This window comes from Pelodiscus sinensis, chromosome 3 (assembly GCF_052426305.1).
Source record: "Pelodiscus sinensis isolate ZL-2025 chromosome 3, ASM5242630v1, whole genome shotgun sequence".
NCBI lineage: Eukaryota > Metazoa > Chordata > Testudines > Trionychidae > Pelodiscus > Pelodiscus sinensis.
Genome location: NC_143054.1, coordinates 100,654,542 through 100,674,185, shown reverse-complemented (window position 1 = coordinate 100,674,185; position 19,644 = coordinate 100,654,542). Strand labels below are relative to the sequence as shown.

General features: G+C 39.7%; 1 protein-coding gene across 1 annotated transcript; it reads right to left on the bottom strand.

Annotated features, from left to right (window-relative positions):
• Nucleotides 1-7,358: 7,358 nt before the first annotated feature.
• SMIM28 (small integral membrane protein 28) lies at nt 7,359-17,496 on the bottom strand. Its single transcript, XM_089776917.1, has 3 exons — nt 17,132-17,496; nt 11,062-11,078; nt 7,359-8,108 (listed from the first exon to the last, which is right to left on the bottom strand). The coding sequence occupies exons 1-3, from the start codon at nt 17,240-17,242 to the stop codon at nt 7,715-7,717; spliced, it is 522 nt and encodes a 173-aa protein (XP_089633043.1). The 5' UTR covers nt 17,243-17,496; the 3' UTR covers nt 7,359-7,714.
• Between the last annotated feature and the right edge of the window lie 2,148 nt (nt 17,497-19,644).

Below are 19,644 nucleotides of genomic sequence, written 5' to 3'. Positions count from 1 at the left end.
TTAAGCACCAAATAGCATATTTGGCATCAGTAGCACTTTCAGGACAATCTCACGTCTATTGATAGGCAGGCAAAGATTTAATATGGCTGGTCAAGTTATTGTGCCATTAATTTCTTTTGTCAAGGTTATTCCTTTAATAGGCAGTGGCATTTACTGAGTAGTAATACTCATTTTATTATTACAATTATTTTGCTGTGTATGAAACATAATATTTTGGCAAGCACTGGTTGGGGTAGATGTTCCTAAAAGAAATGCTTATGTATAGTTGGACAATGTTGTTATGCTTATGAAAACTACTTTGATAGTTTTAAGTGGGGCTATAAACTTTTTTAAAAGCTTTATGGAATCTGTTGAAGGCACAGATATGGAATAAAGAGGTTCTTGGGGAGTTATTAATGTTTATCACTACTGGAAATCTGACATTTTCTCTCAAGATAGGCATTCTAAAAAAGAGGTGTCAACATTAGTGAGCATTTCGGGAAATTTGGGCCTTAATCTCTCTCTGCCTCTCTTTCAATACCTATACAATTGAAATAGTAATGCCTAATATATTGGGGTGGGGTGAGCTTTGATTTGTCAGTGTTTATAAGATGCTTTAAGATTCAGAGATAGAAGGTATTAGAGCAGTGAAAAGTACCAGTTTATTATTATTATTATAGTATTTCTCCTGTGCTTATCCAATATTAGCTAGTGAAAGAAAGAATAACTTAATATATGCTTATATTGGATAATTGTATTGGCCCCTCTTCTGCCCAGTTTCCAGCAGACATGTGAACAACACTACCACAGTGGGCATTGGCAGCCTTTTTAAATTCTCAGCAGATCAGCCAAAGTCTGAATGGACCTACAGATTCAATTACCAACTTTATCCCTACAAGAGGATTGAGCACTTAATATTGAGAGAGCTTCATTCTCCAAATGTTGTAAGTCAGAATGTTAAGTACTATTACACATTCACTGGACCAAAAAAAACCCAACCCCATCTCTACATTAAACAGAGTTAAGATTGGTTGGTGATATGTCCATTCTTTGCACAATGTTGAGCTGAGCTAAACTGAGACAGGAAATGCAGAGCAAAGTTGCACAATCACTATGCTTTGCCTATTATCTTGGAAAGATTGTATTATGCTGAGAAGCTTTAGGGGACATCCAGTTTTTCAAAGTTCTTTGTACAGACCAGATCTACCAACTGTGGCAAACGTATACAAAAACTACCTGATAACATAAAGCTGGTGGAGAAATCTCTGCTGCCACTTACATTGGCCACGCCCATGCTTCTGGCAAGGGGCATGAGAGAGGGACATGTCCAGGATGGAGAGGTGTGTCCTGATTTTCCCTGGGTAGGAGGTCCCTGGGAGATCTCATTCCAGTGGTGTAAATTAGAGCTGTACAAGAGCAGCTTTAACTTGCACTGGGATTATGTGGGTGAGGACCAGGGAAATGCCTCCCCTCTTTACTGTGCTGAGTTGCACTCAGGCAGGTGGAAAACCTCCTCATCTCTACTGGGAAACATTCAAACAGGGACCTAAAGGGGAAACACACTTTCTTCTATTATGTGTGTTGTAAACCATCAAATCTTAAACTGGGGAAGGTCATATGGATGAGCTATAAAATTGGAACTCCAATGGAAATGCTGGCTGATCTAGAAATACAGTAAAACTATTTGGAAAGGAGTAATAGCTTAAATATTCATCAGGCACCTATGCAGCAGATAAATATTACAGGGAAAGATCAGCCCTCTTAAGAAAGAATGACAGGGAATTAGGATCTAGAGGATAAGAGCCCCCTGAGATATTAAGCAATTATTTTGCATCTGCCTTTATAAATGAAGAAAGCAGGTCAGGACCCAAATGTAGGATCAGATTTAAGGGGAATTAACCAGTGTAGAGATAATATCAGCAATAGTTTAAAAAAAATGTAGAAACTCTCTCTAACTGAAATGGCAAGAGGACCAGACAACTCTCATCCCAAAAGCATCAAACAATAGCAAGCTAAAATGTTTTGAATTCGACCAATGTTTTCACACAGAGCTCAAGATCAGTTGTTGAAGTTTGAAAGCTGTGATCATGATATTACAGAAAGGGGAAACAAAAGTATAAGAAATGGCAACAAGCTCAATATTTTCCATTAACTAAAAGTGAAATGCAGCATCTCTTAGACTCCCTGGTATAGCATGCTAAAGACTCTGCTGCCAATCCAGTTTTAGGGTCATTGCTACTCACCCATGAGTTGGTAGTGAGAGAAACAATCACTAAGATCTAGTCTATCATTGCTTGCTTTTCTATACTGAAATATTTAATTAACTTTTTAAATACAAAAGTTCTTGTCATCTGCTAGGAAAGAGGGCCTGCAGCTGGACCTGGGATTAGCTAGCTAGCTTCAGCTGCAATCCCTAATCAGCAAGAGAGTCTGATTGCCTGAATGGTGCTGCTCTGAAACACAGCAGTAGTACTTGGCCCAGTGGCTGCTCAGCACTTATGCCTGCAAATGCAATGTCTTCTGTTCTTACCTTGTTTGCAACCTTGCTCTCCTGCTCCATTTCTGACTTCAACTCTGACCACTAGGCCTGGTTGACCATGCACTGGTTTTGTGACAGCAATCAACAATTTGAAGTGATCCCTTTCCACCAGAAAAGGTATATTTAATTTTAAAATAACTTTGCTTTAATAATATAAGTTATTGTCTGCATATATGAAGAAAGGAATCTTCAGAAATGGTTCTGAACTCAACAGTTTCCATTTAACATGAGAATGAAAAATTGTTGCAGGCAAAGAAAGCACTTTATAATGGAAAAAAAGGTATTGCAGACTATGGCTAGAAGAAGGTATGCTGCATATGTATACTTTGTTCTGAGTGAAAGCAACAGTCCATATACGGTTGTTGTTCTTGTATTACTTTTTTTGAATCAGACATAAAAATGAATTAAATAAAATAGGAATTGAAGGGCAGGATGTGGGAAGCAGGTTTATAAAAAGGTTACTTCTGTACTGGCTTGTTCTCTCCTTTTTTTTTTTTCATCCTTGTGTATATCCTTTTTCCTGTTAGGTTGTTCTAGTACAGTGGCTCCAAACCTTTTTTATACTGAGGACCAGCAAGCCCATTCACAAACTTTTGGTGAACCAGTAACATTTTATTTGAAAATTTGTATATTCATTATTTGCAAATAAAATGTAACTGGTCTGCCAAAAGCCCTGGCTCCCAGAGTCACCTCAACCCAGAAGCTGGCAGTTCATGGTCCAGCACCAGTCTACGGGCCAGTGGTTGGGAACCACTGCTCTAGTATGTTGGATGGTAATGATAGCTTTGAGGAATGGATTCATCTCTAGTGCATGAAAATGCACAAGTCTGCTAATAGAATGAGGTTTGCAATAGTGTCTTGAAGCAATTGCTTCTCTAGAAGCATGCTAAAGGATTGACAAAGAGATGCTATGTTCTCTATGGGTTTGAACCTGCTCCAAATTCAAGGGAAGGTGGTGAAGGCTTTCGTAAAAACTCCATATTCTTTTTTTTTTTTTTTTTTTTTTTTCCTGCCTGGAAGAATGGTGACTTTTATTTCAATCCACCACCCTTGAGAGATCTGGGAAAAGCAACAGTGGAAAAAATTGTCTTCAGGTTCTGAGAAGGGCATTAAGGGGAGAAAGATATAGACTTAGCTCTTAAAAAGAGCCAAGCAGAGAGAGAATACCATGGTATTGATTTATGTACTGGGATGTCTTGCTTGATTATCTGAGTATTACAAGTCCGAATTTAATGTTTTGCCCTGGTGTTTTAATTTTTGACAGTGAACTCTGTACTAGATTAGGACTGGAGCTGAGTGAATCACGCAGAAAATATTTTATGAACAAATTCATTTTGACTATTTCACATCCTCTCTTTATTCACTTTCCACAATCATGCATGGAAAAGGTTTGCATTTTGTTTACACATGTTAATGGAAAATCTTTGCATGTCTATTTCTCTCTTTCCCTCCCTCAAATGCCCTGTAAGTTTCTCTGAATCTCTTGAGAGAATCAAACCTTAAGATCCTTATTCAACTCCCTCTTCCTGTTTTTACTGAAGCTATGATCATCCAGTCAAGGATGAAAAATGATAATGTGATCAATCACATAGTGTAACTTCTAAATAGCTATAACTCGCTGAAAGCCCTTTACAAGCATTTCATTGGCTGAAACTCATATACGTTGAACAATGAGTAAATCTGAGTTGACACATTCATAGGAATTGTAGTATATTCATGAATAGTTTGTGAATAGAAAAGGGATTACATTAAATTAATAAATTGTTCTCAATAAATGGGTCCACCAATTTTTATTATGACAGTTGCAATTTTACCTAGAGCTACGTTTTAAAAAATGTTTCAAAATCTTTTATCAAAATGTTTCATTACCAGTTTTACCAAACTGGTTTTAGTTTTACCACATTAAATATTGTAATATTTCTTTGTTTGGTCAGTTAGTCTAATGATGGAATTGCGGAGGTTGGTTTTTTTTTTAATTGTTTAAAAATATAAAACACTTTGTGTGTGTGCATGGGGTGGGGAGTATGGGATGAGAGGGTGCGGAAAGAGTATTTCTCTAAAAAATAAGTTACACTTTTGAACAGTTCTGACTTCAATCAGTATGGTGGTAATGACCCTATGCACATAATCACTTGGAGCGGGCTTTTCTTTAATCTTTGAAATCAAGGCTATAAATATTTATATTGAAGTTTGTTATAAATTAGAGAATTTATTTTTAAATGCGTCCATTTAAATGCTGAGTGGCCTCAAGGCATAAACAATAATGAAAATGAGAAGCCCTGTACCAATGGTATATCAGAAATTTCATCTGTAAAGGGAATCCCCTGAACTGAGTTTAAATTGTATCTGGTAACAGCTAGCGTGTTAAGTGGTGAATATTCATGAGATGGCACCCATTCTTTGCTGCAAGCTAAGGGCCATCTCAGTGCACAAACATAAAGCGTTTTTTAAAAGAGTTTAGTGTATACATTCCTATGATGCACAGGAGCTCTTCAGTCTGGATCATTTTCTTTCTTATATCTGGAATAACCAAATTTGCATTGCTTCTCAACCTGTATAACTGGAGAGCAGGACTCTCTGCACATACAAGACTTTGTGAAATGAAGCCTCCACGTGTAAAAGGGAAATAATACAATTAATTAACTCCAATTTGCAAGTGCTGTATGGATCTCTTGATCTTCAAAATAATCATATAGACTCACTGGGCCCCTCAGCAAAGTGATATTGCATGTAAGTAAATAATTTTACAGTGATCTAAAGAGGAATTTGCAAAATTAATAAAATCAGACTCTCAACCCCCTCCCCCTTCCAATTTCTGTTCCTACGTCACCTTTGTAGATGGTGAACAGAAATTAATTTGGAATCATCTGACTTACTGGAGTTCTGAAAATCATGCTTTGTCTGTATATATTATTTTGCTGTATTGTCAGACACAAATCAATTGGATGAGCCTGAGTCATCAAACCTGATCTAAAATAAGCTTTGCTTTAATGATCTAACTGGTCAATAACCATTTAGCACTTAGAAATAAGTACCCTTCTTCCAACAGGCTCCAACACATCACATACTGAAATGATCTAAAACAACTTGGTATGATTCTAGAGAGGAGTTAATTCACATTTGAGGTTGGATATTGATTTTTTGATTTGGAACCATGGTTTGGGAGTGCCTGAATTCAGGCCATTTTGACAAATCAATGTTAATTTACTGAGAATCCACACATGATGTAGAGTACACATAATATTAAAATATTATTTAATTGTAGGAAAATGAGACTTGACTTGAAGGGGACATTGAAGTGTCTTGAGGTATCCCTTCAGCCAGGGGCCAACTAATATGTAAAGTAGATTCCACTGTGACACAGTGGGTTAAGAGATGCGAACTCTGGATAGAATACAAAAAGCAATCTGTGCAGGGAAAATAAAACTGAATTCTAAGTTTGCTCTTGTTACCACTTAAATTTTGAGCAAACATCTGTCTTTCAAATGTACATGGGATTACAAAGAGGAACCCCCAAATTGTTTGTCCATAGATGGATATTTAGTGAGCAAGAGATCGATACTCATCATCTCTTTGGAGAGGACAGCTGGGTAAATACTCTTCTGGGAGATAACTTTCACAACAAGTCACTCTTACTCACATGAAACATCACTGGCAAATATCACTGGGACAAATGGAAGTGAAACCTGAGACCAGAGGCTGACTCTCTGACACTACCAAGGTAAAGTAACAAGACGGAAACAGCTTGGTGCTGAGGCTGAGTTCTTTATAGATGTAAACCTATTGCATCTTCACTTTAACTAAATGGACTAGACTACTCTAGATGAATTCGTTAATTTTTAAGGCTACAGGTGTATGCACATCTTCTCCTCTTGTACTGTGATTTCCCCTCTCATGTTTTTAATAAGATCACTTTTGCTTGGCACTTTGGGGCTAATTCACTGTTCGCTGTGTTCTGTAAGGGAAATAACCTATGTTTCATGTTATGTTTGCTTGCAATAAGAGCATCTACATAATAATTCATTCATAGAAGACTTCCATGAAGCCAGGTTACAATCCCTGAGCCCTGTCTAAACAGGTGGCTTAGTACTGTTGCAACTGCACAATTAATCAAAAATGGATACTACTTTTCCTCTGCAGTGTGGAGTTACATATTGTAGAAAAAAACATGAATTTTGTTTTTTTGTAATGTTGGTTATTATAGTTGCCGAGTAAACTCTAATGCATCCATATTTCCTCCAGTTCCCTTAATTCTACTTCTGTATCTAAACAGTTGCATTTCAATTTGTCCAGTGAGTTAAGGGGGAAATAGGTGTGTGTTTCAAACACAAAGTCATCTTCTCACTCTTGGTTTATTTTTTTTATTTTATTTTTTCTAAATTTTTACAAATTGCACCTCATGTCCAGCACTGAAAGGTTACAGGGTTTGATTTTTTTTTTTTTTACTTTAAATAAGAAAATAAATTAAAACCATCAGACCTAGACAACTTCTAAGACTTCATATCTGCTTGTCAGCTGCATGAATATCCTGATTTGCCATGTTGTCTATTTCTACTTAACCCGAAACGATTGTATGGCCTATGATCCTATTTGCTTGTTACGCTATCGTAGGTGTATGGAAAAACAAGCGCTGAGACTGATGATGGTATTTACTCACTCACATACTTTGTAGGCCTCATTTCTTGTTCACTTTTCCTGAGATCTGCATCACTGCTATTGCACTTACAAGTATGGTGAGTTTTTGTAAATACAGATACTTCAAATTAAGTTACTAAAATTACCAAAATCTCAATTTAAAAAAAAATAACAACAAAGGAAGAGATTTGTGATACAAGCCCTTTCAGTAATTGACACACATCTAGCATAGTTTGCCTCCCTTCATAGCTGATAATCTATATTCCAGATTCAGCTCTCTAACCTAATGAGTGCCCTTCAATTTAGTTAAGGTACATCATTAATTTTATCCTTACAGTTCCTCCCACCCCACACCAACCTGGTGTTATTTTCTGTTTGTTGCCGTGAATTGGAATTAGAAATGCTGAATCATTTAAATGTGTTAAGTAATCCCACATCAACAGCACCTTCCTCCATTAATTTCATTGTTGTTTTGTTTGAAAATTTTGTCACTAATGTTAATGATTAGTGGTCTCTTGTTTATGCCTTGATGGGTTGCAAGCTTCAGCCAAAGGTGTTTCCTTAGGAAGTTTGTTTACTGTTGGTTGATGACCAGCATGTACTCTCTTCGTAAGGAGGCACTGGATCCTGAGAGAACTCTTTCTGAGCCGCTTCCATGGAAGGTTTCATAGTGGCCTCCTCATATGATGGAGGCAAGATTACCATGAGGGAAGTGGCTTCAGGGAGCAGAGTGGAGTAGTGGAAATTCTGCTCACTGTTCCAGGGCAGCACAGAAAGCAAATCGGACACATCACGCTCCGGTAGGTGCTCGGGAAGATCAATACTGAAGATCTGCCCTTGGGGACTGGGTCTCTGGCAGCGGCGGTATAGGAAGAGCAGCAGGAATGCCAGGAAGAGCAGCATGGTGGCAGGCAGGATGATGCATAGAAATGGTTCTATGTCGTCTTTGGTTGAACTGCTCTGTAATTAACAAGGAAATATATTTAATTTTCAATCTCCTTTTTTTTTTTTTATTCTCCCTCTCTCTTTATTTTTACTATTGAATATGCATACCCCCCTCCATTCATCAAATGTTTCTGCTTCTATTTGTCCTTGGTCTACATGAGAACCTTATTCCAAAATAACGCAATCCCTCCTCCCCCGCCCCAAAGGCTGAATTTACAAATAGATGGTCCACACTATCAAGCCTGTTCTTTCCAAATAACGGGTCACGGAATTTGAAATCTATAGTCATGCTTTTCACAAAGAGTAATGATAATTCCGAAATAGTAATTTAAAAATAATGTTCATGGGGATGCTCTGGTGCCACTAATTCAAATGTATTGGCCTCTAGGAGGCCTCCTGCAGCTTCCCAGAGTACATCCTGGGACACTAAGTCTGAGGTAGAACATCCACATTAATAAAGCCTGCCTCAGACTAATTTCAATGCTTCCCTGTAGTGAGGACATGCTAGTTTGAACCTGTTAAATCGGGAGTTGTTAAATCAAATTTAGTAATTTTGAAATAGTTTTCTAGTGTAGACATTCCCATGGTGATCTTCTTTCTCCCCTATTAGCTATTCTCACACACAACTTGTAGACCAGTGAGCTTAAGAGTTCTCCTTGGTGGTCCACATAATGAAATACTTTGCAAACCAAGATCTGGAAGAATTGAAGTATTATAGGGGTGGGAGTTAAAAGTTTCCTGTCTGAAGTGGTCCACCAAAATTAAAAGGTCAAACAGCCACTGCATGAAACTCATAACTTCTCTTTGAGCTATAACATATCTTTTGGCCTGGAAGGATTATGTTTTCATTGATAAATTTGAGTAAATGCTAGCTTCACTATTCACAAACAAACTGATGAAAAAACACTTCCACTGATGATGATCAAAATTTAGGTAGGCAATATTTTTTCTTAGTTTAAGAACTTATTACAGTTTAAGGATATTTAATTTGTATATTTTTGACATGTGATGTTGACAACTTTGTGTTTTTAATGGTTATAAAGCTTTAACTTTTTTTCATCTCAGTAAGTATGTCATAAAATAATTGTCTGATTTCCCCCATAATTTTCCATAAACGTATAAAAAGTTTAACTATTTATACTGAGGAAAAGCAGCGAGGAGTCCTGTGGCACCTTATAGACTAACTATGCTCCAACACTTCAGTCTATAAGGTGCCACAGGACTCCTCGCCGCTTTTGCAGATTCAGACTAACACGGCTACCCCTCTTATACTGAGGAAAAATGCTTAAAACCAGCTACAAAAACTTAAATAGATACAAATTTGGAAAGTGCCTAAAACACTATCTTTTGAAATTATTTTAAAAAAATCAAATTCTGCCAAGCTAACACTTCTCTTAAAAGGCATTTAGTCATTATTTTAAGGCTTCAAGCGATGAAGATTTTACATAGCCCTAAGTAAATTTATTCCAATTATTACTTACCCTAACTGTTAAAAATCTGTCCTGTTTCTAGTCTGAATTTGTCTAGTGTCAGCTTTTTGTAGTGCATTTTTCTGTTAGATTAACTACAGATCTGCTATTAGAAATCTCTTCCCCAGGTGGGTACATGTAGACTGTGATCAAGTCACCTCTTAACCTTATTTGGCATACTTTAAATAGATTGAACTCCTTAAGACACTCATCATAAAGCAGGTTTTCCAGAGTTCCTTTATTCTTGTAGCTCTTCTGAATCCTTCCAACAATTCAATATCCTTTTTGAAGTGTGGATACTAGGGCTGCCAACCAATTAATCGCGTGTGCTGTCCACTTGAAACGCAGTGGCAGCTTTTCAAAGGTGCAGCACCACAGGAGCCTGAGGTCAGCTGGAGTCCCGAGCTGATCGCCGGCTTTGCTAGCACTGTCCCTTTGAAACACAGTAATGGAGTACCCAGCTGACCTTGGCTTGGTGCAGCACTGCCCCTTGGAAATGCCGCTGCCACAGGAGCCAGGGTTAGCTGGAGTCCCTGCTGATCCTGGGCTGCATTGAGCTGCCCCTGTGAAATGCCAGGGCAGAGCTTCAAAAGGGCAGTGCTGCACAGCTGACCCCAGGCTGGCCAGAGTCCAGCTGTGGACTCCAGCTGATCCCAGGCTCCTACTGCGCTGGCCCTTTGAAATGCCCTGGTGGCATTTCAAAGGGGCAGCACTGTGGAAGTGCCTGCGATTAACGCGTTTTAAAAAATTAACACATTGTGTTCCGTGTTAATCGCAGGCGTTAATGCGCATTAATTGACAACCCTCGTGGATGTCAAAACTGGTCACAATTTCAGTAATAGTCTCAGTAATGCCATATACCGTGGTAAAATCACCTTCCTATTCCTACTTGATATTCCCCTTCTTATATATTCAATGATTGTTTGCCCTCTAATTACAGCATTATACTTGGAGCTCATGTTCAGCAGACTGTGTATCAGGGCCCCTCCATCTTTTCTACTAGCTTATAAATACATGATTGTGAAAATGTAAAAAGTCAGAAGAAAGTAAGAGTATGCCTACCCTACCAGATTTTGTTGACAACAACTGACTTTTAGTGACAAAATAATGTACATACTGCAATGTGACTCTTGTTGGGGAAAAATGCCCAGTTTTGGTGACACAACTTCTGTCCCTAAGGCTGTGTCTAGACTACGAAGAAGAGTCAGAAAAAGATACACAAATTGCGGTTCACAATTTGTGTATCTTTTTCCACTTTTCTTCCCCGACATTTGGCCCAGTGTAGATGAGCCAAATGTTGGAGGAAAAAAAGCCTCTTTTGGAACATCCCTCTTTCCTTGTAGAACGAGGTTTACAGGGATGCTGAAAAACTCATCTGCTTTTCTGAAATTTTTTTGGAAAAGCAGACACGTTTCTTGGACACAGCAGAGCTTTTTCCAGGTTACCTCCTGTATCCCCGGAAAAACTCTGCAGTCTAGACATACCCTAAGAGACTTTTTTTCTTCTCTCTCCTCCCCCATCCCTTTTATTGTCAATAAAGAGCCAGTGTCGATAAAACAAACAGCAGTGTCTACGGACCTGGCTTTTTTCAGTATCCCACAATGCCTGCCCTGATTGTTTGTCTCAGCTTTTTGGTCTCTGCTGCCCTGAAGGTGTGTACTCTTCCCCTTTCCGAGCTCCGGGAAGTATCTGACAGCCGAGCGTGCAGCTCTGTTTGAGGAAGCAAGAGCAAATCATTGGAATGCTCCTGTGCTGCCCTGCACTAGGAACATGGTGGCAGGCAGACTGTTGCTGCAGGGGGAGGAGGATGGACACCTGTGCTGCGCTGATATTCCTCAGCATGAAGAGCTCACAGAGCTGCTCATGATGCTGCTTCTCTTCCCCCCCTTTCCCTCCCCCGTTGAAAAGGCTGTGGGAGAACTCGGAGGGAATCCCAAGGGGTGCAGGGTTCAGCCCTGCCTTTCCACAACACTGCACTGTGGGATATGTATCCACGGTGCATTCCTCACACTGTCAGTGATGGTGCCCCGAATGCGATCTGCTAACAGAGGAAGCAAATGTGTACACCCTCTGGTGATTTTTGTTGACTTCTGAGTGTTTGCATAAGTTTTGTCAACAAAACTTGGTAGTTTAGACCCACCATACCATTGAATTTTGATTCCTTCCAGTAAAATGGAGCATGAAGAGGATGATTCAATTTTTTGTCTCTGAAGTACTACAGGCCCGATCCAAAACCCATTGAAATACAGTGTGCTGTTTTTAAATAATAATAATAATAAGCTCACCATTAATACCACACATTTCCAGTGACTTCAGTGGGCTTTGGATCAGCTCCTATGCTTCTGTAATTTTTTCTGCAGAGGTCCACCACAGAATTAACTCTCATTTAGTAATTTTGTTTGTCAAAAAAAAAAAAAAAAAAAAAAAAAATTTTTGTAGGCAGTGCAAGTTATTTTCCTTCCAGAGGAGACTGATTTGGGGAATCTGTCTATGTGCATCTTACAAAGTCTAGTTGATATTGGGGACTCTCTGGGTATGTCTACACAGCAGTGTTATTTCAGAATAACATTATTTCGAGATAACAAAGTGTGTGTCTACCCAGTAAGCCAGTTTTTTTTGTAATAATATGGAGCTGGGGGACTTCTTACACCAACTCCTCTAACCCTCATATCACAAAGAATGAAGGAAGTGTTCTTCCTTCGACTGCCTGCTGTGTAGACAGAGCCAAAAGCCAAATTAAGCTATTTTGACTTCTGCTTCGTCAATTGCATAGCTGAAGTTTATATATCTTAATTTGACTTGCCCCACGTGTAAATGTGTCCTCTCTGTACATATCAGTATCTGTGGTCTGACGCAATTTTGAATGTAGAGCTTGTCCACTTCCTCTGTCGGCTTTGTTTTGTACCTCCTTGTGGTACTGCAATTTCAAGGGACAGTGACACAGACTTTCTAAGTGATGTTGGGCAAGTCACTTAAACCCACCTGGGAAAAGTTTGTTGCTAATTGTATGTCCTTATTTTCTGGGTGCGTGACATGAGACTCTGGGATGTGGAGTCCCCAAATGAGGGGATGTTTTGATCTATCTCAATCTCAATCCCCCCTCATCTCCTGCGGTGCTGTGAAAATCAATTTTTTCATATTTGCAAAAGCACTGAGATGCCATAGCGATGAACACCGTAGAATAGTCTGAGAGGAATTAATAATTCAGCCCTCAGACCTGGATTTGAATAGCTTGCAGTAAATAGGGCCTGGGGCCACGCTTTGAATAAAGAGGCAAAAACAGTGCATTGAATAGCTGCTGATTAAATGAACGCTGTCTGTCCTGAGTGCTGAATGAGGCAGGGCATCTCTGGAAAAATGTGAGCATGTCATTTGTGTGCACACAAGGAGGGATGGGACTGAATTGAGGTATTTAAGGCAACTTTACTTCTGGCATTTACCGACTTTTGGGAGCTTGACTTTGTAAGCATAATATTTTTTTTTTTAGCATAGTTTTGTGTGATTAGCTGGGATTAGAGATTTCCTATCTGGTTTTCTCTGAATTTGAACAGGGCAGGACAATGGATTCCTCTTTCAAAACTGATCGAGAGGTTAAAGACCAGATTATTCACTGTCTAGTAAAACTACACAAAGTGCTAGGAAAAAGAGGATATAAATCACTATCATTTCTATTTAGTACTGTTTCAAATCTATTCTGCATTTGCTTTGCATAGGTGCAAGTGAATCTCTAAGGAAAATACGTTGCGGAGAATTAGGCTTAAGTTTAGGTAATGCGTTATCTGGATATTTTTAAATCCAAAGTATTTTTTATAAAGTGAATTAAGGCCAATGCTGCTGCTCTCACTTGAGGTAAAATTCACATTATCTCTTTGTCTGGTATACAGAAGATGAAAAATTATTTTGATATCCTCCTGCCAAACATTATACATTATGTTTGTAATATACTGGAGAAACTGGTCTAACAAACAGCTAGTTAGTTATTAAGTTTTGTATCTCATATATGGATACTAAAAACCTGCCTCACGAAAGAGTATTTGAAGACAATTTGATCGATCTGGTACAGACTTTCCGTCTCTTCCTCACCCTTTTTTTAATTTATTATTTATCATTACAAAAGAAAGCTGCATGATATAAAGACTTTGCTTCTGAAAGGGACAAATAAGTATTTCATGTAGATCTATTTGAAAAGGTTTTTAATGGAAATATTTTCATGAAATTTCAAAAAAATAAACTTTTTAAAGTCTAATTGGCTCATCAGCATTTCAGAGGACAAAACAGCAGAAAACGACATACAAGAGCACAGGAGCCAGACAGTGAAACTTTTAAAAAACAAATGACAATGAGTTTCAGTGTCTTGACTGAGTGAAATGAAAAAGCCAAGAACGTGTATTGAGAAATTCCTTAGGATGTAAAATGATGGCATTCTCTGGAGTCACTTGCTCCTTGTTGCTTGTCTCTTATTTCAGAGTTTAAGCCTGTCTCCCTCCTACGACACATAACACTTCCTGAATATGAACATATTCTCTTTGGTGGCTTTTTATTTTTAGAATTGATAGTGAGGAAGAATCCACCATGACCCTTGGTAAATTGTTCCAATGATGCTGACAGCTTCTGTGTTGTGGTGGTGTAGTTGGTTGGCCTATCTGCAACTGAATTGCCATGCCCTTGGGCCAGGTGTGAGGGGGTGACTCTCTGCTCCTGGAAGGGGCAAGGCCTTGTGTGGAAGGGGCAGAGCTGAAGGCTAGCCTCCCCACACCAGCCAGTCAGCACCACATGGAGCATCCCACCCAGGGTTCAGGTAGTGATTTAAAGGCCTTGGGGCTCTGGCTGATGATGCAGTAGCAGCTAGGTGCCCTGGGCCCTTTTGAATTGCCAGGCCCTGGGACAGTATTGACCCTCCCTCCCATTGGTGGGCCTGGTTAGTTGTGGATATTAATTGATAGATCTCCTTTCCCATGCCAAAGGGAGGTATGCTGGTTTCCCTAGTTCTTATATTGTAAACAAAGGACTATGATTTGAGGGACAAAAAGCAACAGGAGCAGATAAACTCTCTTCTTTTCATGAGAAATAGACTTCCTAATAAAGGAGAGGGGAAGGGGAAAAAAGAACAAAAATGTGAAACACACACACACACACACACTCTCTCTCTCTCTCTCTCTCTCTCTCTCTCTCTCTTCAGGAAAATGTTTCCATTTGGCATCCACTGGTTTATAGAACTTTGAACGTAAATGAGATTACTTGGGCATCTTTAACTTCCTGTGAAATGTATTCTTTCCTGTAATTTATACATCTTATTAGGAAATGCAATTTTCTAATTAGGAAATGCAATTTTCAAACAACTGAGCATTGAGAAGATGTATAAGGAGTGAAACATTTTCATAAGTCAGACTGCACATGTTTTAACTGCTTGGTATGTACAACTGCCAGCTTGCAGGTCACATGTTCCTTGTCAATTGAAAAAGCTGTTCACCTAGGTTAGATGGTAAAGAATGAAACCCAGAAGAGAACAGATGAGCTGTATGACACTTCCATAAGGAGGAACTCTATTTAAATAAATTTTTAAAAAACCCTGTAGTTATTTACCTACCGGCTTGTTGTAAAAGATGACCACGTAATCAGGGAAGTTATGGGAAGATGTCCAAGTGGAAAAGAGATGCCTGGCTACTGAGTTCCTACAGAAATCATTTTAAATAGTGTGGGGATTTTACTATATTGCTAATGATTTGCTGGACACTTAGAGCTTTGGATAGCTAAATTTCAAATCTAAAGAGAAATATAAAACAACTGGGACTGAATGATGAATTGAACTAGGGATGTAATAGTGTAGTCAGTTTACTGATAAGCAAAAGCTTATAGGTTAATGCTGTAGACTACACACATTTCTCCCATCACCCCCTTACCCCGCCAGTAAATTTTTTAGCAGGCTGGCCAGCACCCCAGCTCAATCTTGGCTTGCAACAGGTCGAGGACCTACCCCTCCTATGGCTCTGCATTTAAAGTGTATTGGGAGCTGGGCAGGCAGACAGCCTAGCTCAGTTCCGGGTCCAAGAGCTCAGACCCTCCCTTAGACAAAAGCTGCTGACACCCCACGCTGCTGTCTCTTTATCAGAGGCAACAGCTCAGGGTGACAGGCAGCCGGTCCACGAGGGGAGCTGGTTTTTAAACTGGCTCCCCTCACAGGTCAGCTCCTGCCCGGCACTCTCGCACTGCTGCCTCTGATACAGAGGCAACAGCACTAAGTGGCAGGGGGCTCCTTGGGAGTGAGGCGCACTGGCTGCTGGCCCTGCCCCAGAGACTATAGAATAGTCGACTAACCAATAAGAATTCATGATGTTACTCGACTATTCAGTTAATTGACATTTAACATCCCTAAATTGAACATGTTCATGCTTTTTTTTTTTTAAGGTGGAATAGGAGATAAACATTAATGATAGAATTTCCAAAACTTCCTAAGTGAGTTAGGTACATTGGAAGTAATTAAGATTTCTGCACCAAACTGTCATAGGCACTTCTGAAAAGGACACCTTCATTTCCTCTTGGTATTTTAAAAAGGCTTCACAGCATTATTGAATATAAAACTGATACACAGAAAATATTTGTTTTAGTATGTGTAGCTATATAAATATGTAATTCTGTGTTCATATAAACATTTTGCTTTTTCAATTTTCAGACTTGTTCTTCCATGCTAACAGGCATATGAACAACAGGAGTATTTGTGTGCAAAGAATTTATTTTTTATTATTTCTGTTGAAAAAGAACATTAGTTTAACAGGGCGAAGACTTTGCCATCTATAATCTATTGTTTTGGTAATGCTACCAATGAGCAGATTCTGTTTAACTTAAACTGGAATTAGTTATAATCTAAGAGACACAGAAGCCCCACGTTTCTTGTTTTGTTTTGGTGTGCTTTATGTCTTATTTGCTGCAGCTCTCAATCTTAATTCTTGGTGTAACTCCATGCAGGTTGGATTTACACCAGGGTTAAACTTGCACCCTAAAGCTGAGTTTTCAATACATTTCAGGCAACAATAGAAAAGCAGGCTGTCTTTTTATCTGACAGACAATTATCTTCCTCCCACATCCCTACATATTTTTCTTCTGCTAAGAAGTAATCATTGTACAGCTTAGAGAACAAGAGTTCATTGCTGAGTACTACTCACTCTAACAGCTGTAGAAAGGATCAGAGCCAAAGAGAGAGAGAGAGAGAGTGTGTTTGTGTGTGTGTGTACATTTAAAACAAGAAAAGGGAGTATAGCATGTAGACTGCGGTATACTCATTTTTTAATTCATTTGGAAGAATTAAACTTCTTTTACTGCTTATACCTGCAAGTTTTTCTTATTTGGGTCTTAAAGCTTACATATATTTGTGTGGTAGGAGGAAAAACAAATTAAATTCAATGAGGAAGTACATAAACTTTCAGTAACCAAATCAAATACCATCTCTTTTTTTCCATTTGTATAAATCCTCGTGTCCTAACACCCACACATTTCCTCTGCCCCACACACCAACGTGTGTCACAAAAAAGCCAAAGAGCATTTCCTAAAGTGACTCTATGGTACTGACCTGCAGCTGTGTTTCCAGAAGTGGCACACCTGGTTCACTTGTTAACCAGTCGTAGTTTCCTCTGTCAGCATGTCCAAATTTCCTCCAGCTGCCGCCTAAGAGCCACCTCATGCTTTCATTAACTTAATACACTGTCTTAGTCCTTCCACCTTGCTTCACAGCTTACAGTGCCCTTCTCACCTCTTAGCCCAGACCCAGAGGGGAGGCACCCAGCTAATGATCCTTTATAAAATTCTTCCTTGGTGAAGACGGGGAAAAAAGTGAAAAAACAACCAAATAGATCTCAGATGCTACTCTCTGTTGCAACTCAATCTCTCTGGATTTGCTTCACTGGCCTACATTACCAGAAAAGCTGGCATCAGGTATCAGGGATGGGATAGCATTCTGATTGGAGAGTTCCCTGCACTAGGATTATTAAAGGGGAATTTGCATGTGAATCTGTTACCACATGGTCCTGACTCTTTGTGGATAAATAATTTTCTAAATGTAAATATTTAATAAACAACTTCTTGGTTTTTTAAAAAAGCTCCCATGCCCAGAGAGAAAGTTCCTTGCACTGTATATAGGAAAAGGGGTGGAGGAAAAGAATCAAGACAAAATTCTCTTTATCTTTGCTGGAACATACAGAGTCGTTTCTGGGTAGAGAGGCAAGGACATAAGGCTGACTACGCTGCTGAATTATTTAGGAGCATTAGAATGTAGATGTTAATGATAAATCCAGAGAGTGATCTCTGCCAGCAAAGGCTTTGGTCACTGAGAATATACGATTACTTTCCATAATAATAGCAAATCTGACAACTGCTTAATTCTGCCCTTATTTACTCCTTTTTAGGATAAGCATCACTAGATTGAAATTAGTTTAGTTTTTTTTTTTCTTTTAAATCCCAACTATATGTATTCACATCTCATTGAGATCGCATTGAGCTAGAGAGAGGTGGAGGGAGGACTATTATTTCGGAAAAGTGGACAGGGTTGTTTTTTATTTTATTTTTTTAAATTCTGAGTAGGAGGAGGGACTACTTTCCTGCACACACAGACCTTTCAGTAACCTGATGAACATGGCCTAGAGATGGACACAGAGGTCTGTGTGTCAGCATTTCTGGCTTTTATTTCCTGGTTTCATATAAACCTACATTTTTCTTCTCTAATTTAACACTCTAAAAAGACTTAGAGCCTGATTCTGTAGTAGAAGGCAATGGGAGCTTTGGGTACTCAGCCCACCTGAAAACAAAGCTTAGACAATAAGACACAGGTCCTCAATTTGTGGTGATGAGGAGGCATGTGGGACATGTCTGGGCCTTACCCAATGGGGGTAAGGAGGGAGGGCTGCCCAACTCTGCCCCATACCAAAGATGCCAGCAGCTGATCCTGCAGCCCCTTCTATGGCCCCAGCCTTGGCCTCCTTATGCCTTTGTCCCCCCCTCCCCCAGCTGTGTCCCCAGCTCCAGAGGCCATGTGGGGGCATGAACAGGAGGAAGAGGGGGAGCATGAAGTAAAAAGTTTGAGACTACGGCAGTAAGGTCAGGCCCACCGGCATGGAAGGGGCAATCTCCTTGGGACCTAGCTGCAATTCAAAAGAGCCTGGGGCTCCCAGCCACCACTGTTGCTACTGTAGCAGTGCCCAGAGCCCTGGGCTCTTTAAATCGTCTCTGGAGCCCTGGGCAGTGTGCGTGCTTCACATGGTGCTGCATGCTTGGGGAGGAGATGCAGTGCTGTATGGGCAGCACTGATGGTAGGATGTCCTGCCTCTTCTGGGAACATGGAGCTACCCCTCACCTTGCTCAGAAGCCCATCAGGGCTGTCTGTTCCCCTGAGTAAGGGTATACATATACACAATATAAGGGGTGCTCTACAGTCTTAATAATGCTCACTTGGGAGAGCATGTTTTGTGACTTGTAACGTCAAACAAGGAAAAGTTTGGAAATGCCGGAAGGATGGTGGCTTGTGCAACCTTCAGTTGCTCTCCTTGGGCCTGTGCATTCCAGCACTCTTTCATTTCAGGCTTACGTACTATATTTTCCCCCCACAGGACTCTCGTTTCATTCATTGCACAGAATGGCCCTGCTCTAGTGATGAAACAGGGTTCTGTAGTAAGGGAAACTATTGTCTGTAGGACCCTTTGTCATTTTCTGGAGAAATTGGAAGGCAGGCAGTGAATGAGGCATGGGATTGGAGGAAGCAGAAAAGTCTCATGGGAAGGCACTTGAATGCCACCCTGTGGAATTAGAATCTATCCCACACTCTGCCACAGAGTTTGTATATGATGCTGGATAAATCACTGCAACCAAACTTTGCACAAGTGGTCATCCACTGTCCTTTATTGTAGGTGTCGTGAGACATTGGGTCTAATTTGCAGAAATGTTCAGCACTCAGAGCTGCAGCTGAAGTCAGTGGGAACACGTGTGCTTTAAACACATGAAGTGCTATATAATACTGATTATTCTGAAAAATCGAGTCCCAGAGGTATCAAATTTGGCCCCCCCAAATTATGGATTTTTTTAAAAAACATCTTT